Source organism: Eimeria acervulina, genomic scaffold (genome assembly GCF_000499425.1).
Source record: "Eimeria acervulina Houghton genomic scaffold, Eah_scaff531, whole genome shotgun sequence".
NCBI lineage: Eukaryota > Apicomplexa > Conoidasida > Eucoccidiorida > Eimeriidae > Eimeria > Eimeria acervulina.
This window is the reverse complement of record NW_013547280.1, coordinates 1-23196: the sequence shown is the minus strand read 5'-3', so window position 1 is coordinate 23196 and position 23196 is coordinate 1. Positions and strand designations below refer to the sequence as shown.

Sequence of the window (23196 nt, the reverse complement as noted above, 5' to 3'; positions counted from 1 at the left end):
ACATAGAAACAAGCACATGCATACACACACACACACACACACACACACACACACACACACACGCACGTGCGCATGCACACACACGTACATACATGCACAGAAGCTCATGCACGCCCATGCCTTCTCTAGTGTACGCAGACAAATCGCTCTGCTGCTCTTGACGCTGCTACCGCCGAAAGACCAGCAGATGCATGAGGATGACGAGCTTCATTAGAAGTACAGCTGCTGCCCATGCTCTTGCTTGGGCTAGCGACTCACTGCTGCAGAGTCCTGGCGAGGAGGAGGATGAGCGTGGCGGTGCTGCAGTTCACTGTCGGCCACGATCGCTGCTGTTGGTGCAGTTGCTGTTGCTGCTGCCTAGGGAGGAGTAAGTCCATCATGGGCCTTACGTACGTAGCGAGGGAATGCAAATAGTCGCATACGCTTGGCTGTGCTGTTGCTGCACCTGCAGCTGCCGAGCCGTGGGTATCTGGAGCGCGCTCGGCATCAGTCCACAACCCCTGACGAAGATTGGCTGTTATTGCTACCGCTGCAGCAGCTGCTGCTGTTGATGTGGAAGCCGACGCCACAGAGGGTGCTCGGCTTCTCGAAGGAGGTGTGCATTGTTTCTGCTGTTGCTGTTGCTGCCGCTGCGACTTCGGGCGAGAGGCTGATCGGCGCGACGGGAGACTGGCGGTCTGAAAACACTTACCTCCTCCGCTCGCTACTTTTGCTGCAGTTGCTGCAGCTGCTATGTCAGCTGTTCCTGGAGGTGAGGCATCGCGCTGCAGACCTTTGACTAGCCCATACAATGCCTGCAGAGCTGCAGGCAAGTCAAGCGCCGACGCATTTTTCGTCCACATTTGCTGCTGCTGCTGCTCATGCTGGCCCCATGACGATTTCTCCGTCGCAGCTGAGGCTGTAGCTATGGCTGCTTTAAGGCGAGCACCCAGTCGCGGGCTCTTTAGGAAAGACGGAGCGGCGCGCACGAAGCAGCAAACAGAACGCCAAGCAACGGCCGTCATGCCTCCGTGTTGCTGCAGCAACAGGAGTGCGTCGCACAGCAAATGAAATATACACTGCTGCAGAGAAAATGCACCGTCTTCTGCAGCCGCTGCTGCTGCTGCTGCTGCAGATTTGCTGTCCGTCGCATGCGCAGCCACTCGTCTCATCAGCAACGCTACAGGGACGTCCGACAGCAGCGACGCAGCACATGCTGCTGCACCTGCAGAAGGAAAGGGGCAGCAAAATCAGCTGATGCTCCAACTTTCGACACCGTTTAACACAGTAAGACTGGCTTGGGGAGCATCAGCAAGAATGAACGCAAGCCTGCCCACATCAGTGCCTCCCGACGACTTCTCACCTGGAAGGAGCCTCTGTTGATTTGCAGAAGCAGCAGCAGAAGCAGCAGCGGAAGTATGGGGCCATGCAGCAGAGCCTTTGCTGGTCGCTCCAATTCCCAAGCCAGAAGCCAGACAAGCCACTGCCCATGATGCGAACTGCAGAGCCTGAAGCATCGGCACGACGGTCTGTCTGTCCTGCAGCTGCTGGTCTTGCTGCGGTCGCTGCTGGGCTCCTTGCTGTGGTTCCTGTTGTTGCTGTGGCTGCTGCCGTGGATAAATACGATCTTTTATGGAATAAATGAGCGCCAAGCTGACAGCAAGAAGGTCAAGGAGACTATCGCGTACCCCCTCCTGTTCTAGCTGCAGGGACACCCGGCACAGCATCGTCGTCCCCGGCTGCAGCAAGAGCGGGTCTGTCTCTAGAAGCAGCAGCACAGCCGGTACACAATGCAGCATCTCTTGCTGCATGTGGTAGGGAGCTCCACGGATATGATTTGCTGCAGCCGCGAGAAGCTCAATTTCCCCTGTCCAAGATCGGCTGCTGCTCATGCCTCGCTGCAGCAGCGCCGCGTTGTCCCGCAGCAAAACCGCAACGTGAGGCACGAACTGCAGCAATCCACGTGGGCAGAACAGCCCAAGTTCCTGGGCCAGTTGCAGTAGAGATGCCCCTGCAGCAGGAGGGTCGAGGAGGGAGTCTTCTTGCTGCTGCAGCTGCTGAAGCTGCTCTTGCTGCTGCTCGGTTTGGCCTCTCTGCTGCTGTTGTTCTGGTACACCGCAGCAGCATTTCAGATACTCACTCAGACAAGCATCCAGAAACGTTGCTGCGAGCTCCTCCAATGCTTGATGCTGCTGCAACTGCTGCTGCAGCTGCTGTTGCATACGAGGCAGGAGAAGAAGCACTAGAGGGGTATCCTCCAGGTGCTCCCGCGCAGCAGCAACTAAGCTTGCCAGAAGCCTGACTGCCTTTGTCAGGTTCACGGGACTGCATGGGCCTCGTCCCGCTGCAGCAAGAGGCGAACCACCGTAGCCTTGAAGGCCCAGGCTCCTCCGCTTTTGCGGTGTCTGCGTTGCTCCACCACCAGCTGCATCGCCCACTTCTGAAGCAGCAGCAGCAGCTTTCTCAAGGGGTTTAGGAGCAAGCAGTCCAACAACGTCAGCCGCCAGCGCAGCCGTAATGAAAGCCTTTGTTGGGGGATGGTCAGGAGCAGCTGCTAGGGCCTCCAGCAATAAAGAACGACAGCAGCGCGCTGTCTCCCCCAGGGGAGCCGCAGCAGCGCAACCCCGCGCGACGCGTAAGGCTTGCTGTCTAACAGAGGGGGATGTCTCCTGCAGCACTACGTAGCGAAGAAACCGCAGCAGTCCCCCGATCTCCTCTAGCCAAGGAGAGACTGCAACGTGCGGCTGCTCCTCCCGGCGAGCGTCGCCCGGCGGCGGCTGGCTGCAGCGCTGCAGCGCTGCTACAGCGTCCCGTTGTTGCTGCTTCAGAGCGGTGTCAAGCAGCGCCAGAGCGCGCTCGCGGACTCCAGGAGACGAATCTGCTAGTGCCTGAGGCAAAATGAGGGCGATGCCGCTGTTGCTGGTGGTGCTGCTAGCTTGCAGCAAAGATGGCCGCCATGTCGCGCACGCGTGTAGCACACAAAGAGCCGCTCTCCTGAAGGTTGCACAGGAAAAAGAGAAGCACATGCCTAGCCAAGAGCTGCTGAAAGGGGAAGAGAATCACTTTAAGAGCAGCAACAAGCATACATTCCATACCTTACTGATGAGCGGGGATCCACTGCAGACACCTGAATTGCGTGCAGTAGCAAATCGCCAATCCGTTGTAGCGCCGAGAGGGCGAGCGACCGCCAGATGGACACAACCAACTGCTGCTGCTGCTGCTGCTGCCTAGGGCAGTGGATGTCATTGCCTGCAGCAGCAGTAGCACTTAGGGGCAGCAGCAACCCCACATCTCCCGCTGCAGTGGCCTCCCACTCGATGTCTAGTACGAGCTGCAGCAAACGGCTGCTGGTGCTGCCGTCTGCCTTGCTGGATTTGGCCCTGTTCTCCTTGAGGCTGCTGGGTTTGCTGTCTCTGGGCGTACGTTTCTGATTTATGCTGATTTTGTTGCTGCTTCCGCCAAGCAGCAGCAGGAGGCAGGCCATGGCTGCTCTAGAGTGCTGCTGCAGCAGACGCCTGTGAGAAAGCCTCATGGCGCTTGCCGCTGAGCTTGCTGCAGCAGCAGACGCAGCAGCAGCAGCTGCTGCCGGGGTCTGTTCGTGGCGTGCTCCCTTTGCAGCAGGCGCCACTGCTGATGTAGCGGGCTTGCTGCCGCTGCAATTGGCATTTGCGTGCATGAGAAGGGTACAACGGAAGGTGAGAGGTTCGTCGAGCACGCAGAGCAGCAACGACCCGTCCGCAATGCCGTGTGCAGCAGCTGTTACTGCTACTGTGGTCCCTGCGCTCCTGGCTGGAATTGCGGCAGCAATCGAAAGCCACGCGGAGGGGCGAAGTCTGCCTATTGCCTCCTGTAGAGACAATGCGACAGACCGGCGCAGCTCGCAGCCGACACAGACCCAAGGCCCAGCGGCGGTAGCTGACTCCCCTGCTACTTCATGCGGCTTCAAGGAGGCACAATCACAACAGGCCTCCCGCTGCTGGTGCTTGACTTGCTGTGTAGTTCCTGCTGTAATTGGCTTTGCAGCTGCAGCTGCTGTGCTGCGGTTGCAGCCGTGCTCAAGTGACTCACGGCGCGAGCGCAGCTGCTGCTGTGGGTACGCCTGTGTAGGGCCTCTACAGGCGCTGCGGGAGCCTCTCGCTACTGATGCCGCCACTGTATCCGACTGCTCAGCTTCTGACAGCTGTTTTTGTTGCTGTTGCTGCTCCTGCAGAAGAGGAACGGAGGGAAACGGCAGCGGCTCGGCAAAGACAGCAGGCGCTAGCGCAGAAAGAAGGGACAGCAGTGCTGTTTGCTGCTGCTGCTGCGTATGATCCGCCGCAGCATCAGGACGCAGCAGCCTCGCCAACAAGGTGAAACCCACAGCGCGCAGTAGCAGCAGGGAAGAAGGGTGAGAGGGAGACAGAGTCAGCTGCGGCAGAAGACAACGGCAACGAGCGCACTAGTTGATTTCTGCTGTATATAAAGAGGCTTCCTACTGCTTGAAGAATGTTGTGAATTAATGACAACAGAAGGAGAGGCATGAGCTGCAATGCAGTGGTGCAGCAGTGGCAGCTCGACGCACATGCAGCAACACCTACCAACGAGAGATCAGCGACGAGGCGCCGCGCGGCACGCAGGCAGCCGGAAGTGGAACGCAGCGGTGACGGCAACAGCAGCAGCTGCTGCTGTTTTGCTGGCATCTCTTCACCAACTGCCATGTTGATTAAACGGCGAGCGATGTACTTCGCCGTGGCCGCTGCTGCCGCTGCTGCTCCTTCCGCTCGGGTTACAAGATGCTTTGTTTGCTTCTCGAGCGATACGGACGGCGCCGGTGCAAAGGAAGACCCTTCGAGGTGCCTGTAAACTTCGCTGGGCAGGCATGCCGCCTGCAATAGGCGCAACAGCAGCAGTGCCACGGGGTGCGCTGCTGTTACTACAGCACCTGCAGGTACCTGTTGTGGTGCAACAACCTCCTCGCCCTCCTCGTCCATAGCAGCTGCAGCTGCTGCAGCAGCCGCTACAGCTGCATGCTTCCCGCCTGCTTTCTGGTTGCACGACTCGTCTGCAGAAGCAGCGAATTGCTGCATCAACCCATCAATTATTGGCTCGCGCAGCTGAGGGACGAACTGGAACAGCTGTAAGGGCAAACAAATTACAGGCGCCACAGCAGCAGGAGCAGCACTCGGGCCCGCGCAAAATTAGACGAGCGTTGAAACAATATAAGGCACAAGGGACAGAGTTCGGCTACTCCTTTGGCACTCGTCGCTTCTTGCGGCAGCCTCAGCGCCTATCTGCGGATAACTGGAGGGCTTTCCAGAGAAATGGCACCGGAAGTGTGCACACACCGCACACAGCGCCTTACCAGCAGCAGCAGACCCTCTGCCGAGCGCAGAAGAGGCGCAGCGGCAACGGAGAAAGCGGAAAATGCGCGTACACCCCAAATGCAGCACAGACCGGCAGCTAGAAGATGGAAGCTCTCCATACTGAAAGTCTTGGTCTGCTGCAGGGACACGGCGACGCTCCAAAGATGACGCAGGCCCTCCAGCAGGCGCTGCAACGCAGCAGCAGCATCCGTTGCTGCAGCGGCATTCACACCTAAGGCGGACCGCTCCTCATCAGTGTCTTCTGCAGCAAGCAGACACACAACAGAAAAGTCGCCCCAAATTTTCATAGGCACCCGATGCTCCAGCAGCAGCTCCAGCAGCAGCACTGAATGGTACTGTTGCAGCACCTTCTGCCGCTGTGGAGCGGTCACAGCTAAATCGAGGAGCGGCGGCTTTTAATCTAAAGCAAGGGCTACACCATGTGGCAGCTACTAGCAACAGCAGCGGCAAGCGGGGCCAGCGGACCGATCTGGCGCGAGAAGAGAGGCATGAGGGTGTCTCTGCAGTGCGTCTTGACGCATGCAGCCGCAGTTGGGACCAACGACACGCCTTTTTCGTGCTGCTGTTCTTCCAACTGCTGGTCTTGTGCCTGCAAATCCATCTCTTCTGCCGGGTCAATCCCGAGGATAAGCAGAGCAGCTTCCGCATGAAGTGCAACGGCAACACACCCGCACAAGGATGCGAATGCGCTGTTGCTGCTGGTGTTGCCGCTAGTGTTGCTGCAGGGACACACAAAAACGGAATGCCTTTCAATGTGCATCGCCTGCACATGATAGATGCCCTCCCCCAATGCCACGTTGCTGCAGCAGCAGTGTGTTGCTGCAGCAGCTTGCACGACAGCTGGAACGGCTGCTGCAGGGAGAACGCACCTCAAGCGCTTCATCTTCTGCACAGGACGCTGACTCCCTTTGTCTTTTGTTTCCGGAGTTTTCATCGAGGACATCAGTAATCGGTGCGGTAGATGCTGCTGCTGCGGCTGTTGGTCGAGGCTCCAGGACAGCAAGTGCTGGAGACGAGCCATGCCAGCAGAACGAGCCCTGCAAAGGCCGCGGACGGCCTCACTGTGGCCTTCGGCCGTCAGCAGCAGGGCGCTCTGCTGTTGCTGCTTGTGCTTCAACCGCTCCAGCAGTGGCTGCGCTGCTGTAAGTCGAGTAACAAGCGATGCGGAGGCGTCAGCAGGAGGAGGGGGCGAAGCTCTAGAGGCCTTGCTGCACCAGTCCTGCAGCAGTTTCACCAGCAGCTGCAGTTGCTGCTCGTCTAGCTGGTCTCCATCCGCCACTCCTCCTGCAAGTGCACTGTTACCTCTTGCCTTTGGTTTGCCGCCGCATTTCAACGCTTCAGATGCCGCTATGGTTGCACGGCTTGCCGCCGCGGCCCCTCGAGATCCCTGGGAGAGGCAAACGGGCTGCACTGCAGTCTCTGCTGCTGCATCTGCTGCCTCTTCCGCTGCTGCTGCTGCAGCTTCTGCAGCAGATGCACTTGCTGCAGGTGCTGCGGGTGCACCCCTCCTTGCCCTACGCAGTTTTTCTTGTTGCATCTTGGGCTGGTTCTTTTGTCGGCCTCGAGGTTTCTGCTGCCGCCGCCGCTGCTGCAGGGGAGGCCGGTTCTCATCCCCGCTACTACTACTACTACTGCTGCTGCTGCTGCTGGTTTCACGGTTATCTCCACTGGTCTTAGTTTGCCTACTGCAAAGATCAGGCCCGGGGGGATCCCCCTTCAGCCTGCTGCAACGTCGGCGACAATTCTCGAATGATTCTGCGTCCGATGCGAAAACTACTGCTGCTGCTGCTGAAGGCGCTGCTGCTGCTGTGGTGGCATCTGGTTCTGCTTCTGTCGCTACATCGGGTACGCTTCTATAGCTGTATGGGTGCACCTGTTTCCTCATTGCCTTGCTGCGGTGTGGTTGCTTTGGCTGTTGCTGCGTGCGCTGATGTAGCTCCTCCTGACGTTTCTGCTGGTCCTTAGGCTGTTGCACCTGCTGCTGTCGTGCCTCCTCTGCGCTGAAGTTGGCTGCCTCGGATTGAGGCTGAATCGGCTGTAGCTCGTGCTCTTGTTGCGACTGCTGCTGCGGTTGGGCACGCACGCAGGCACGACCAGGGGAAGGTTTCGCTGTGTTGTGTGTCTCTGACAAAACAACCAGGCGCTGCTCCTGTCTGCAAACCATGCTGTCTGCTTGACTGCCCGTCAGTTGCTGCGTGAGCTCATGCTCTTCCTCCCTATCTGCTGCATGCACGGATTCCTGCGGCTGCGAAGGCCAATTCTCAGGCGACCAGCATGGCTCTTCGTGCTGATGCTCATGCGGCGGTGGCGACCCTTGCTGCTGTTGCTGAAGTAGCGGTCCCTGCTGCTGCTGAAGCTGTGGCCGCTGCTGCTGCTGAGCCAATGGCTGCTGCGACTCTGGTTGGAGCGGAGGCTGCTGCTGCTGTTGCTGCCGGTGCTTCTGGAGGCGTTGCTGCTGCAGCTGCAGCTGCTGCTTCATAAGCAAAGTCAGCCGCTGCCGCTCATGTTGTAGCGCCTTTACTTGCTGCTGCACTTGCTGCTGTTGCTGCTGCTCTTCGTGGCTGGCGCCAGAGACTAGCATTGCGTACATAGCCAGAGGCGTCGGCAGCTGCTGCTGTTGCTGCTGCTTATGTTGAAGCCCTTCCGCGCCCCTAAGCAGCTGCTGACGTAGCACCCAGTAGTGCTGATGCTTCTGATTCCGCAGCAACAGAATCAGCAGCCCTGGCTGAGTGTCGAGCAGCCCCAGCAGTTCTTGGTCCTGCAAGAGAAGCCACTGCAAATCGGGCTGTTGCTGCAGCAGCAGCACCACTTGCTGTACCTGCAATAGCAGCTGTTGTTGCTCCTGTAGTTGCCGCGCCCCCCACCACCGAATTGCAGGTGCGTTAAGCTTTTGTACAGCTGTTTCCAGCTTCTGCCTTCCTAATAACTGAGACATAGCAGCAGCTGCTGCAGCAGGCTGTGCCTCACGTGCGGTGGTATATTCGAGCTGGCCGTTCGCAGAAGCAGCTGCTGCCAGATAGGCAGCATGTTGCCGCGCAATGCGCATGGCTTCAGAAGTACACAAAAAAGCATCTCCTTCAGCAGAAGAGCTTCCCTGGGTGCTGCCCAGTGGCACATCTGTTGCAACTTCTGCTGCTGCTGCCGCTGCTGCTGTTGTTGTAGACGAAACAGTCCGCTGCAACAACAGCTGTCGTTGCACCAAGTGAATGGCAAGGTTCAACTGCTGTGGAGACTTTATTGCGCCCAGCTGCAACAGAAGCTGTTGCTGCAGTAAGAGGCGCTGCTGCTGCTGTAGAAGGAATCTCTCCTGTTCTTGCTGATTATTGCGCTGCCGGAAGTGCTGCTCGCGTTGCTGGTGCTCTTTTTCTGCTTGCTGTACTTCGTGCACCGTCTCTAGCACATGTGCGCTGTTGCAATCACCGGCCCCCTGCGCGTGAGCAGACGACGATGGAAGGTGCAGCTGTTGCTGTTGTACCACTTGCTGGGGTTGTGGGTGTGGCTCGCCTTGCTGCCGTTGTGGCTGTTCACGTGCCAGCTCAGCTAGCCCTCCACGCTGGGTTTGTATACAGAGGTGTTCGTGGGGTTCCTGGTGGTGCTGCTGCTGAATGCAGCCATTTTGAAGCTCCGGGACGCCTGCCTGTTGCAGCACCAGCCGATGCTGTATCTGCTGCAGCAGGAGCACATGCTCATGCAGCTGCTGCAACTGGGGATGATTCCCCCGGTGTTGTTGCATGACATCCGAACCACAACGAGGGAGTAAGGGGGACCAGGGTGCCCCCAAGACAACATGGGCCCGTGTTGGGCCCCCTGCGGCTGGCACGGGGCCCTAGGCCCTCCACTGCCCACGACGGCTGAAAGCAAGCAATTAAGATTTTATTTCAAAAGGAGAAAAACGACAGAAAGATAGTGGGGGGGACTTGAGGGGCCACGGAGGGCTGCTTCCTGCACGCCCAGTAAGGTCACTAGAACAGGTCAATCTAAGAGGCGTCAAGGGGGGGTGAAACTCCAGCCAAAAAGACATAAAAGAGTATTGGCTGCGATCAAGCAGATACCATGATAGTGTGATACTGGGCAGTAACAGGCTGCCGACAATCCCTTGCCCTGCCCGAGACCACCGACCCCACAACCCCCAGAATAACCACCTGCTCCACACGATGGTCTGCCCTCCACTTAGATTGAGGAATAAACAAATAAATACGTACATAAATATATATATATATATATATCTTGAAGACTAATCTAGTGAGTGCACTGCCCCGAATGTTTTCAGGGCCCCCTTAGCTCCCACACCACTACTGGCAGTGTGACAAAGTTAAGGAAATTGTGTAGGCGTTGTGCCTGCACTGGCTAGTTTACAAGAGGAGAGCTGTACGGCCATTGACCAAGGGTTGAGGCATGCCTTGCTATTTTGGCTAGGCAGCAATACCTAGAACCACAGTACACGGGCAGTACATTCTGGCGCGTACGCGAAGGATTGCACTTACTCGATATGCCAGCATTCGTGTAGTATCAGTGCTTGCATGTTTATGCGCCCGTTGTTGTCTAGGCTGAAGGGCCGTTGTAGAGGTGGCCGGTAGCATGGCCTTTCCAAAGTTGGTGTACGTATTTCTACTTCCTGGCCGATTGTATAATGGAGGCCAAGAAATTGTCTAGGAATTGTCTTCTGTATTAGTGCACGTAGTCTTGTGCTTTTATTTTGACTGTCCGCACCCGAACGCTCCTCGTCGGTCGTGCTGCTCTCGAGACTGAGCCGCCTCATAAATTCGTGCCATATCCCGCTAGCGAACTTCGGGTACTTGTCAGTGATGATGGCTTTTCGGAAACCATGGATGTTCCACAGATGAACAATTAATAATTGGGGTACTCGCTTTGCCTTCACTGAACCTAAACACAGGAGGAATTGGCATGTATAAGGTTCCTGATCTTCGCCGCGGAGCGTCGTTATCTCTAATACAAGAGTTCCTCGGCTGCAAATCAGAAAAGCTGCGGAACAAATAGTCAAGGAGCTCACCGTTGCTTCACCAATTTCATTCTGTACATGGAAATAAATCGTAGTACTTGTTGAGTGTGCACACCCAAATATTGCACAAGCAGGCGGTTCATATGCTCCGTTAGCCCTCAGACTCCTCATTGCCCGACAGAGCCCCTCTATGACAGGCGTTGAGCAGTGCCATCAATTCGCACCAGAAGGCTTTTGCAAACTGCTAGTATTTCTAAGTAATGATCCTCTTTGGGAGTCCGTGGGGCTTCCAGACCTGCTGGGCTAGCAGCCGTGCCAATCCCTCTGTTGTAACTGAACTGAACCAGGAATGAGGCTGGCACGCATGCTACACGCATCCAAAACGGTGGATAAATGTTGTCGTAACCTCTCAGCAATGGTAAATCCACTACAAAATGGATGTGAGTTCAACAGATGTTTCCACGTCATGGGGAGTTTCATTGGATTTCCACCATTTGCCTGTTATCGCAGGAGATCGCTCTGTTTGTTCAAGTGCTCAATAGGTTGCGATCATGCGCGTGTCGTCCGGTTGTATTCGAATACGCCAATGTGCGTCGGCAAAGTCCAATGCTGGACTCTTCGGCCAAATAGCTGGCCCATTCGAGGCATTGGAGACCGCTTCGCCATTATCACTTTAGAGTGCTTGACGTTAAGGTGCTCTCTATGACGGTTATCCCCATTTCACCCCTTGATGCCTCTCCGTTGCTGTGCTGTATTGCTTGCCGCTTTTCATGGGACCCCCTTGAATCCCAATGCAAAGGATGCTTTATCTAGGGCTGTGGACGAAGGAGCTGCTCTGGGCGCTGTTTTGACTCACGCTCGTATAACAGGGGTGCTTACGCGCCAGTTTCTCCGAGGCTAAAGAGCCAGAATATGAGTGCCCTTAAGCCTATTGAGCCGGTCAATCTGTTCAGCCTTCTCAGCACGCAATGAAGGGTTCAGGGCTACGAGTAGGTGTAGATGGGGCACACGGTCTTGGAATAGGTAAGGAAAAAGCAGAGGACAAACTCAGTCGGTATTACTGGGCCTTTCCCACGATCTTCCTCCTATCTATCTTTTAAGTGTATTTTAGTCATAATTGCTAACGGGGGGCATTTTCTCACCTGCTCTCTCCCTTCAATCCATCAGTGCCGTGCAAGACACGCCTCTACGTCTGAAATTACAAGCGCTTAGATGTTTGCATGCTCTTGTGTCATTGTATAAAAATATACATATAGTTGCATACGTAAATATATATATATATATACACATATATATTTGTTTATCTACGTACGCACTTAGGTACGTATGCATGCATGAATGTATGGATGTATAAATGTACGTATGCATATGTCGGGGTTAATGCTCGTGGCCGTCCTCCTTTTGCCGAAGTTTACAAAGGCTGGAAAAAAGTTTCTTTGACCCTGTCAAGCAGGAATCTTATATTGAAGCAGCCCATCTCGTGGAAATTTTGACACGGATGGCCAGTACGGCTGTGACGGTCGGAATGCGCTTCGTAGAAGCGCCTGAAGGGCGTCGATATGCTGTCTAGCGTGCTCCGGAGACTGCTAGCCAAATACACAACGGGACCCTTCAGTGCGAGTGGTGGATGACCGCGGCAGATAGGGTTGCTGCTAAAGCCCTGGGCCCGTTGGGGCACATATATTTGTTGGAATGGAGTGTTTTCAGCCGCTGAGACAGATCGAAGTTACGTGCTGCTTTGTCTCCAGGCCTATGTTTAGGTAGCCGTTTGAGGACCTTCTCCAGTAGGCGCGTGCATCATGCTTGTCTACATGGTAGATATTGGAAGCAAAAAATCCGTTAAACGACTAACTCCTGTGTAGATACTTCACACAAATGAAAAGCGTGGGAAGCCTTGTTACGTGGTTCCTTTGGCGACAGGAACCTGAGACTGGATGGCAACTCAGTGTAGCTCTGTTGCTCTTCCCACCAGCCTACGACCATATGCAGTGCAAAGGCACACTGTGCATGGACTATCATACTCCCTCCACAGCAATGCCTTTAGAAGATTCTCATAGGAGCTACAACTAAACGACGTGCTCAGCTAAGCAAGCTTCCCTTCCTCTGCTCAAGCACCATTTTAGCTTGCTAGTTTCTGTGTGAGCTGTGGGAGTCGTTTCCTCCCTAACACTGCTGCTACAACAGTGGCCTGCAACGGGAAACTTGCGTCTCCCGTTTAAGGGGTTCTTTGTACGAGAGAAAGCACAGCAAAAAGCAAAGATCAGACAACAATTCACAATCAAGAAGGGTGTACGGCCCCACGCAGCTTGCCCGTCCACTGCATTACACTCACGGTTACGCATCAGGACCCAGTGTTCAGGAGTATTGGGCCAAGCGTGCTACTTTGCCACACGTTTCGTCGCAGCATCGTCTTCACGAGAGGAACCTTCGCAAGCAGCCCCACGTCCAACCATCCCAACTGAACGCAATTGTCAAACACTTACGTGGCACTCAGTATCCGCCACGCATACCGTTCCTGATTCTTCCACCAGCATGTGACAGCCGGCGCTCAGTTAGATCATGGAAGGACGCCTTGACATTTAAAACGCGTCGCTACCACTTACGCTCTTCAGTTGGCAGCCACAGCTTGGGGATTAAATGGCTGCAACGCTCCACTGTGAAAAATGATCGCTGATAAGCAGACGCTGTTCCTGGCTACCGCAAGTGGCTGCAGCGCCTACACAGCTAGCGAGGTCTTCTCCGGCAAAAACTGTATCATGGGCTTTGTGGGTGTGTAGTTTCATGCCTTGATGATCCTATACGGAGTGGAGTTTCCTGCCGTAACGATCCCACGCGCATGCATCTCGCATGCGCAGCCGCTGAGCCGTTGCCCGCAGTACAGAGGGTGACCATTGGAGAGGTCTGTTGAGCGATGCGTGGAAGTTTGCGTTCCCTACGTATTAGAAGAGGAATTCTGAGGAAAAGTTGGACATGCCATATCGAAGATAAAGACACACGCGAATTTGCTTGCCTTCTGACACCCGGCCTCCCCCCTTCGACTCGGTCGGTGCTTTCTGTCGGTCCAGCGGCTGCGCCGGCGGTCCGCGGGATGTAGGTGGACGGCAGTGACGGGGCTGAGTGGTGCAACTGAAAACAACGAACAAATGAAAAATGTGATTTTAAAGAGCATGAATTTGTGGATACGCATTCATCTGCTAGTAGCAAAGCTCGCCAGCGACACTCGACACGCCGGCTTCATCATCGCAACGCGGCAGCCGCCAACATTAGGACGCGATTCTGCCTGGCCGAATATGAGTTGTGCATAAGGATGAATCTCTCCCCCTATAATGATTTAAAGGAATGTCTTTATCTGCTTGTTGATTGAGGCTGATACATTGTCGGAGCCGTAGGACATGCAACAGGAGCCGGCCAACGGGGCAGCGCCTTATTCGTCTTCTACCACGAGTTATTCTCTCCTCCCAAGGCTGGACGCAGGCCACGTGCTTCTATGGTGATTGCATGAAACGCCGCTGGTGTGTGACTCCGTTGTCTAGTGTCTTCTTGGAGTGGTTGCCGACTGAGCTCGTCGGTGGCTCTGGGTTGCTCTTCCCTCCCGTGTTGAATTGGTTCCTTCCACTGTGACAACCTCTCCTCTGCTGCTGCTAGGTGGCAATGAGCTGCTGCGCATGCGAATGCGGGGAAGGCCGGGAGGCCGACAGCTTCGTGATGCGGGAGACGCCGCCAGTGCAGCCCCTGCAGTTTGTGGTGGCCGGAAGATCAATACAGCATCCTGAGAAGGCCGCATTGAAGAGCACGAACGCCGATGCCTTTGCAGCAGATCAAAATGTGGGTCCCCGTGTCAGTGGGCTGACTCCTTTGGGCCTTTATGTGTGCCGACAGTCGTGGTCGTTTCTTGGCGTTCGTTTCAGCATAGTGTGAAGCGATGCATTTTCTATTATTGTGCACCTTTCCCCATGCTTATTGAAAGGAGTACCCTGCTGCATATCCGTTACTTGCGTCCAAGTGCTGTGTTGCAGGTAATTGGCATAGCGGATGGGGTCAGCACGGTGGAAGACGAAGGGCTGGACCCCTCTGCATTACCTGCAGAGTTGTTAGGCTTGTGTATAAAGGAGAGCCGCGCGCGTTCGCTGAATTCGGCGGTGTTCGATGCAGAGGCGGAGGAGAGTTTGCATGCGTGCGACGTGGACATAGACACCCCGAAGTTGCCACTGTACATCCTGACCAAGGCATCTGTACAGTGCAAGAGCTTTGGTTCTACCACCTGTGTGCTGGCGCTTCTGGACGATTGCAGGCTGTGGTCAGTGAGCATTGGGGACTCGCAGCTGCTGGTGCTGCGGCGCACTGACACGCCTCCAAAGGCGTACCCTGCAGCTCACGAGTTCTCTTTCACAACCTGCCACGACAGTAGAGGACGGGTCTCGAACCCCGAGGAATACGGGGGCTACCAGGTGGTGTACAGAACGGTGTCTCAGCAGCATTTCTTCAACTGCCCCTTTCAGTTTGCTCGCATGCCGGACACTGACTGCTCCGGGGAGGCCATCCTCAGAAAGACGGCACAGACGGCAGATGTGGGGTCGGTCATAGTGCACCCCGGAGACATTGTCGTGCTCGGCACGGACGGCCTCTTCGATAACCTCTTCGACGATGATGTCCTGGAGCTTGTCAATAAACTCTGCTGGGAGGACGCACGGAACGGCATGCCCCCTAAATGCAGCCCCGCTGTCCTCGTTGACGCTCTTCTAGAGGTCAGTATAAGCGACGCTGGAGCGTTTATCTCTTCTCATTTTCCGTGTCCTGTTGTGTCTGGTGGGTTCCAATGTGCTGCTCTTTCCCCATCACCTCGCGGAAGGCCAAAGCAGTTCTAGTCCGAGGGGGTTAGACGAAACTGTAAACCTTAAGCCCTCAACCTGACGGCCTTTGACCTCCTACGTGTCAGCGCAACAGAGCTCCCTCACCTGTAGAAGCACCTTGTTGTTACTTCGCGTCGCATGCACACATCCCAGACGCTCCTTCAGAAAGCAATGCTGTCTTGTTTCTGCTGCTGCTGTTGCAAAGCAAGCGCTGCTGTTTCTGCTCCGTCGCCCTCGGTTGCCATTTTGCTGCCGGTGCTGTTTGTGCTGCTGGTGACCGTCCAACTACAGTCGCTGCTGCAGCGTGTACAATTGTCGCCGTTACCGCCTTTGCTTTCCGCCCTGTTTGATGTACTTTTCAGAGAGCAGTGAACGCGGGGCAGCCACCTCCGGGTGTCTCCTGGCCGGTGGTGACGCCGTTCTCTAAGGCGGCCTTCGACGAGGTGGGGCGTCGACTTGCGGGCGGCAAACCCGACGATATAACAGCAGTTGTAGCTTATATAGTCTCTTCAAGCGGACCACCCGCCACGGAGACCCAGCAGCACGGGAAAAGCAACGGCAGCTCGCCTTCATACAAACCAAACGAACAGCTCACAGGCCAAGGGAGGCAGGCGGCAGTGGGCGACACCTTCACCAGCGGTAGCAGTAGCTCGAAAGGTAGCGAGAAGAATACGATGCTGCCCAAGAGCGGGGGCCTGCAGCAGGCCTCTCTCCAGGGGGGGCTGTCGACAGTAGGGAGCCGCTCCAGCTTCCCGCCCAGAAATATTGGCGTTGTTCCGCCTGCGATAAAGGCGTCTATACACTCTGTGCCGCACATCCTGAAGCCGGGGGACTACACGGTCTTCGAGAGACTGAAAGAAAGGGCCCAACAGAGACTGCAGAGAGCCTCTTCCGTGCGGGCTGGGCAGCAGAGCAGAGAAGGCATAAGCCGCAGTTGGAACGCGTTGCCTTCTGCATTTGTTTTGGCATTTCGCAGTTTGTTCTCCACCAAATAAACACGAAGGGGCTCACCAAGAACAAACGGATCCCCGAGCAGTCGCTTCGGGGTTTCATAAGGAGCACAAGAAACAGAAGGTATTTCTTCTCTTCGCACCAAGAATATTTGTTCAGCCGCCGAGAATGTGCCGTTACCTCGTCTTGGAAAGCATGGAGTATAGGGCTATGAGGCACAAAGCCAAGAGGTCCTTTTGCTTCCCGCCACTGTAGTTTTTGCTACGGCTGCTTCAGTTGTTGCTGGAGTTGCTGCTACTGCAGCTTTTGCTGCTCTTGCAGGTGCTGCTGCCGGTTCTGCAGTTGCATCGGTTGTTGCAACTGCCTATTGTGGGCAGAGCACCACAGGCAGAGTAGGACACCGGTATATTTAGGCGAGGGGCTCAGTACTGTTCCGTTATTGTGGGGATGAAGGTTTTTAACTTTTTGGGGGGAAGGGAGGAGGGAAGCAGCGCCTCGCTTAAATTTAAGGGGTGTGTGCACGCTTTGTGGGGAGAGGTTTGAATTGTGGCACTACTTGTATATGATGTGTTTTTAAAGACCCAACCCGTAGACCCTGTACACTAGCGGCCTTTGTTCGTCTTCTGGGCGTCCTTGGTGTGTTTAATTGAAGTGAAGACAGATAGGAGTGTAACGGGTTTTCGGCGATATTTTCTGGTGGAACGACAGCCCGGCGGGCTGTTGCATATCTCTGTCTCCAGTCGAAGACAGCTGGGAGGAAACAGACACACAGAGACACAAAAATGCAGGAACAGGGGGACAGGCGGAGATAGACCAGCACACTGGAAGATAGATGGAGGCAGCGGCCAGTCACGAGCCGAAGGAGAGACGAAAAGGCAAGTACTGCTAAGGAAAGGAGAGCAGCAGATGGGTAGAGGCCACCGGACTACAAATGGAAATATATCGAGACAAAGGCTGCAGCAGAGGCAGAACAGGAGGAGACAAAGGGGGACACTACACAACGGGACAGTGCAAAAGCCACAGTGGCACAGGGGCATGAGGACCTTAGGAGTCTCAGCCTCGCGAGCAGAGAGAAAACAGGCTTGCAGCATTTTGCCCTTTCTGAGAGTCTTTGTACAGCTTCAGTCTATTCCGAGTGCTTTTCTTCTAAAAACGCAAAGGGTCGCCGAGGCAACAAGCCGCTGCTTACTGATCACTCGTACGAGGTAACCGACATCGCCCGTGTGCCCCAAAAGGACCCGCTTCAGATGCTTGTACGTGTCAGTTTCTGCATTTCCTGCTCTCTAGCTCGTTTCCTGAGTTGCTGCCTCAGGCAGTGGTCTTCTGGACGAGCAGGCGGCCTCCGTTGCGTGCGCAGTGGAGCTTATTAAGACTGCCTTTTGTGTCTTGAAGTGCTGTCCCCGTAAGAGGCTGTAACAGGAGCAGCGCTAGCAGCAGCAGTAGCGTCGGCTGCTGCTTAAGTGGCCTCCTCATTGTGTCTCCGTCGCGTCATTCGTAGTTGGCACGGGGAACTTACGATGCTGCTAGACTGAAGGAGCTATTGGAGGATATAGGCTAGCATGTGCGCCTGCTTGATGCCTCTAAGTTAAACTTTCTGTGTCTTTTTGAGAGACGTTCTCTGGCTACTTGCAGCTGATGCCCCCCTTCCCGTCTTAGTTCTGCTTGGGCTGTACTGTGCGGCGGAAAAGGGACACGAACCAGCCTAAAGGGGACAGCCTCTATTCCTGAGGCACACAAACACTTCACTTTTATTGAAACGTGGGTTGCCATTTCAAAGATTACGTAGCATTTCTTTCTAGCAAAGACATCAGACACTGAGTGCCCCGAAGTGACCGCTATGTGCCTCCTGTGCGTGGTGCCTTGGGCAGTTTGCCCGGCCTTATTTGGCAGTTATAAACGGAGAAATTGGGGGTAATGGAGACGTGTTATTCCCAAGAAGGTCTAAAGTTCCCCTCGGCTCCTCCTGCTGAATGGGAGCGGGCTGGCCCGTTCGCTACATTGGAGCGGTTTGTCGGGCGTGCGGCTGGAAGTGTCGGGGGGCCTTAGGGGAGCAGAGTTAAGGATTAAGAGGATTTTTGTATTCTTAAAAATTGGGTTTTGCTTCTATTTCCGTCAAATAGACCTTCGCCAGCCGTTGCAGCAGCAGCAGAGAGGAGAACAGGTCTGGGGCATGCGCTCGTGCTGCAGGCTGTCTCGGCGTGTGCTGTAGAAAGCTAGCGCGAAGACAGGAAGCAGGAGATTCGAGGAGAAGCCAGTTGAAGTTGGAATGAGTTAAATAGGATTTAAGCAGCTTGTAGCCTTAATAACTCGTATTCAGCTGCCTCTGTGGGGCCGCGGGCACCTTTCTTTGTCCCGCGCCGGCATCGGTTGCCGCGCTGCTGCTGCTCTACCTGCATCCACACTGTTTTCCCTCTGTCTCATGTAGAGTTCCTCTGTCTCTATTTTATCAAGCCTGTTCATTTGCTGCAGCTGCTGCTTCTTCGGGGGCCCGCAAACCCGAACTTTGCCCGCAGCTCCTCACCTCTTTCGCCACCTCTGCAGCACACATTGTCGGCAGCAGCTGCCATCCCTCCCCTTCAAAGCTCTTCGCGTCTGTTAGCCTTCGGGTTCGCAGGGAGTCATTCAACTGCAGCTTTTCCCTTCTTGCTGTAGAGACAGCAGCGCAGCAAGGCCTGCCCAAGCCCCTTGTCTTGCTGTAGCTTGCCACCGTTGTCTGCGTACCCGCCCTCCTCGCCTGCGGCCTAATGACGGGGCCCATAGGAACTGGGAGCTTCGGCTCCTTGGGGCCTTACGGAGCAGAGACAGAGGCCGCAAGGGCGGGGAGGCGCCAGGACGCGGAGCGGCAACAGTACATCACCAAAATCCCCTCTTCTTCCTTTCTACGCATCACACCAGAGAGGACAGACAGACTCAACGCTGCCGATGCCCTCTTCGCAGTCCCTGTTGTGAGTAATGCTAGCTATAGAGACCCCCCTAAGAGGGACTTGTTCACGTGGTCTTTGTTGGTTCTTCGTGCTGCATTCCTCTACTAAGTACTGCAGAGCTCTCTGACTCCTCCTCGCTTTTCTGCTACGGGAGCCGCAGAAGGGACGGTCTAGGGTGATATGGTTTTTGCCAGCATGGGATGGGGAGAAGCGTACCTCATTTTTTGTCTCCCGTAGGGATTTGTGTCCTAGCGATTGTCTGCATGCCTATATGCCTCTCTGTCCTCTTCCGTTCGCAAAAGGCGCTATCTGGCTATTTCTCTTGTCTTTGCAGTGTATCTGTGGGTTGATAAAAGTCTGGGGCTGCGGATGTACATTAGTTTCCGTGCGTGTATGCATGTACATGCGCTGCTGCTCCTCCTGCCAATGCTGCTGCTTCTGCTGCAACTGCTGCAGCTCCTCCTGCTGCTGCTGTTTGTGGGGTATTGTCTTCTCAGGCCGAGCAGCAGCGACTGGTGGAGCGTTTTATTGACTACGCAGAGCAGGTGAGAGGGGCCCAGCTGCACCTGCTGCGGGAGCACGATGGCTCTCCAGTTGAGCAGCGGTTTCTGCAACAAGTCGAACTTCTTCAGCGTCCCTTCGCTGCAACGGATGCAGCAGCAGACATCACAGGGCAAAGCCGAGCCAACAGCAGCAGCAATGGCATTAGCTACGGCATCAGTAACGGTAGCACCTCGATGGCCGCGTCTGTGGGGACTAAGGAGTGTCTTCGAGGGCAGCATCCTTCGTTTGTGCGTTTTCGTCTGATAGAAGGAGCTGTCTCCTCCTTGGTGCTGGGCCCAGGCGGAGGGTCTGGTTGCGGGTCGCAGGTTCAGATGCGGACGTCTTCGGGGTTCCAAGGAGGAGACAGCGACGCAGTAACGCACGGCAGCAGCACCATAAGCACGAACGGCGAGGGAGAGGAGGAGGAGACCCTTTTCGCGTGTCAGTTGGAGAGCTTCTTGCAGCTTGCAGTCAACGAGATAGCGACGAACGAGCTGATGGGATGGGAGGGGCAGGCGGAGACAAAGAACGCTGCAGCTGTGCAGCTGAGGTGCCGTAGGGTGGTTATGGCGGGGGCCCTTGTCCCTCTGGCCCTCGATGACACTCTTGTCATTGAACACAAAGTGACGCTCCGCAGGGGGACTGTCTCCTCAACCTCCAACAAGGCACCGCAGGCCAACGGGGCGCCTCCTGAGGGGACGCCTTCCGGGGCGCTTGACATTGCGGGGGACACAGAGAGACTGCGGGACACGCTACACCAACACGCCTATCAAGGTTGTCTCCGTGTCCCCGTTACCGACCAGTTCAAGGTAAACACACGCACAGTGAAGAGACCCAAGAGCAAAGCTTTGCAGCCGCCCACCCTGCTGTGCCTGCTGTTGCGCCTGCTCCTGTGCCTGCTGCAAATGCTGCTGCTGCCGATGCAACTCCGAGCGCTGCCGCCACCAGGGCTGCTGCTAATGTGGGTTGTAATCAAAAGGCCGCTGCTGCTGCTGGCTGCAGGCACAGAGGGGAGGGAGACGGGGAAGTATATGTCAAGAGCTCACGGCCAGCGTCGTGGTGCTGGCGAGGGCAGACGAGCCCAGGTGTATGTCTATATTCTATCACTTCAGAGAGTAGGCGGCCAACACTGTCTTTGTGCTGGAACTGTTGCCTTCTGCTGCTGCTGCTGTCTTCTGCGGCTGCTGCTGTCTTCTGCTGCTCTTGCCGCCTTCCGCTGCTGCTGCCTTCTACTGGTGCTACTGAGTTGCTTCGAAAGGCTACTCAGGGTCCTGTTTGACGTACTTGCAAACTCACTGAAGGCGCCGAGGTGAGGTGTTTGAGTTGTCTCCGCAGCCACCAAGAAGGCAGCTTCATCATCGACTCGCCGGAGTGGAGACAGATGCAGGAGGCTCTGGCTCCGCTGCTGGCCTCAAGAGAAGTTTCTACCTTCAGGGGCCTCTTGCACACGCGGCGTGAACAAACAGGGCTATGCTACGGTCCCCCCGTGGGCCTGGAGGTGGTGAGGCGGAGGAGACAAAGGCAGGACAGGGCAGGGACAGAGACAGAATGGAGGCCCACGCAGCTGCTACTGTAGTAGAAACAAAGAGAAATACAGGGGCAGCTGTTAAAGGACGAGTAGATGCGGGGACAGACGAGGAGACAGTACAATATTCCAGATATTCCAGGATGAAGTTGCGATAGCACTGCAGTTTTCTTTGAAGCAGCAAGGGATTTCGTGGCGTCTTTTTCACTTGTCTGTTGCCGCGTGCAAGCCACCTTCTGCTGGGGGCGGGCACATTCTTCGTTTGCACGTTCACGAGCTGTCTCCTTTGCAGTGTATGTACGCCTGCAGCCGGCCTTCACCCCTCTGCGCGCCCCCCGCGACACCTGTGACTGGGCCTCGCAGCTGGACGGCAGTGCCGTAGTTCAGTTGGACCCGAAGTTGCAGGAGTTTGTGCCACAGCTCCGGCAGCGGTTCCGGACGCTGACGGAGACACTTGCTGCAATTAAGGATTCCTTCGGCAGCCTCGAAGCCTTCGCGGAGGGCCACAAGCTCTTCGGTCTCCAGCGCGAGGTAGTAGACGGGTGCGCACACCATCTGCTTGCATTCACTCCATATATAATGGCCTTGCCTTGCGCCTCTCTCTCTCTCTCTCTCTCTCTCTCTCTCTCTCTCTCTCTCTCTCTCTCTCTCTCTCTCTGTCTGTCTGTCTCTCTCTGTCTGTCTCTCTCTCTCTGTCTCTCTCTCTCTGTCTCTCTCTCTGTCTCTCTCTCTCTGTCTCTCTCTCTCTGTCTCTCTCTCTCTCTGTCTCTGTCTCTCTGTCTCTGTCTCTCTGTCTCTGTCTCTCTGTCTCTGTCCCTCTGTCTCTGTCTCTGTCTCTGTCTCTGTCTCTCTCTCTCTCTGTCTCTGTCTCTCTGTCTCTGTCTCTGTCTCTGTCTCTCCAAACGCGCGCGCGCGTTTGGCCCTCCTTCTGAAGGCGCCGTTTTATCATTGCACCAGCGCACGCTTCCGCCGAAGCGTGTGCTCGTGTTTTTCGTCTCCTGCGGCCTTTGGGGGCAGGTTGCGTTGAGGGGCTTTCAGGGCTGTTTCCCAGTACTGGCTGTCTGTCCCTTTAGCAGCAGGCATTTAAGGTTTTAAGGTTGCTGCGCGTGTATTGGTTGTGCTCTGTCTTCTGCAGTGTCTGCGGGTACGCGTACCGCGAGTGGTTGCCGAACGCCAAGGCGGTGTATCTCTTTGGAGACTTCAACAACTGGGACCGTTCCTCGCATCCTCTTAAGCGGGAGCGTCGTGCTGTCGCTCCCTCTTTCTTTGAGGCCTCGTTGGGGGCCCTCAAGGGCGTTAAGGCCGACTTGTTAGCTGAACAGGCACCCGGCGAACAGCTCAGCTCCGTCTGGTCCATCTTCATACCCGACAACTCCGACGGCTCCCCTGCACTCTCCCATCGGTGCGCCTCGCAATCTGGAGACTGCACTGAGGTTACGGTTGTCAGGGAGGGATGTACAGTAACAGTGGGAGCATACATGGCCCCTCTCTCTCTCCTCTTTGCAGCGACCAGTGGTGCTGGGCTTGCATATAGCTGGCTAGCAAGCAAGCCACTGTTACAGCTCGCGCGCCTCTTGGCGTATCGTGGTGGGCTGCAAGCCAGTATGCGCGATGAGCGTGCAGCCTGACGCCATGTTGGGTGCCTAGCTGGTTATGTATGCACGCGTACATGAATGCTTGGTGTGTTTGTGTGTGTGTGTGTGTGTGTGTGTGCTTGTTCGGTACCCTGTACTGGAGCTGCATACATGGTTAGCACAGGCTGAGGCTAGGCTTGTTGTGCGCTGTGTATGTGCAGCTGCCGGCTCCGGGTGCTGGTGGTGCCTCAAGAAGGAGATCCCATCGACAGAGTGCCCAGTTGGTCGCGAGTAGTATGGCGCAGTGAGGATTCCGGGCTCTTCAACGCAGTTCTGTGGAATCCACCAGAGGAGGTAGGCGTCTTCTGCGTAGAATAAATGTGCTATCTCGAGAATCTGTACCTAGCTGGAGCTGGTAGTGTTTGGGCCTTTATTTCTTTACGCCTTGCTCTCTGAAGCGCCCGCTGTTGCTGCTGCAGCTGTTGCTGCTGCAGCTGTTGCTGCTGCAGCTGTTGCTGCTGCAGCTG

General features: G+C 55.7%; 3 protein-coding genes across 3 annotated transcripts; 2 read left to right on the top strand and 1 right to left on the bottom strand.

The window, feature by feature from the left end:
- Nucleotides 1-254: 254 nt before the first annotated feature.
- Nucleotides 255-9075, bottom strand: EAH_00041710 (hypothetical protein, conserved; the record flags this gene model as incomplete). Its single annotated transcript, XM_013391782.1, has 7 exons — nt 255-1204; nt 1343-2973; nt 3075-4387; nt 4557-5020; nt 5443-5583; nt 5808-6061; nt 6212-9075. The coding sequence occupies 7 exons, from the start codon at nt 9073-9075 to the stop codon at nt 255-257; spliced, it is 7617 nt and encodes a 2538-aa protein (XP_013247236.1).
- A 4932-nt stretch (nt 9076-14007) lies between these two features.
- Nucleotides 14008-16147, top strand: EAH_00041700 (T-cell activation protein phosphatase 2C, putative; the record flags this gene model as incomplete). The annotated part of the gene is made up of 3 exons (XM_013391781.1): nt 14008-14139; nt 14319-15047; nt 15515-16147. The coding sequence occupies 3 exons, from the start codon at nt 14008-14010 to the stop codon at nt 16145-16147; spliced, it is 1494 nt and encodes a 497-aa protein (XP_013247235.1).
- A 2700-nt stretch (nt 16148-18847) lies between these two features.
- On the top strand, nt 18848-23047 carry EAH_00041690 (glycan synthetase, putative; the record flags this gene model as incomplete). Its single annotated transcript, XM_013391780.1, has 5 exons — nt 18848-19048; nt 19525-20379; nt 21405-21637; nt 22231-22497; nt 22891-23047. 5 exons carry the CDS (start codon nt 18848-18850, stop codon nt 23045-23047), a joined length of 1713 nt encoding a protein of 570 aa, XP_013247234.1.
- Nucleotides 23048-23196: the final 149 nt, after the last annotated feature.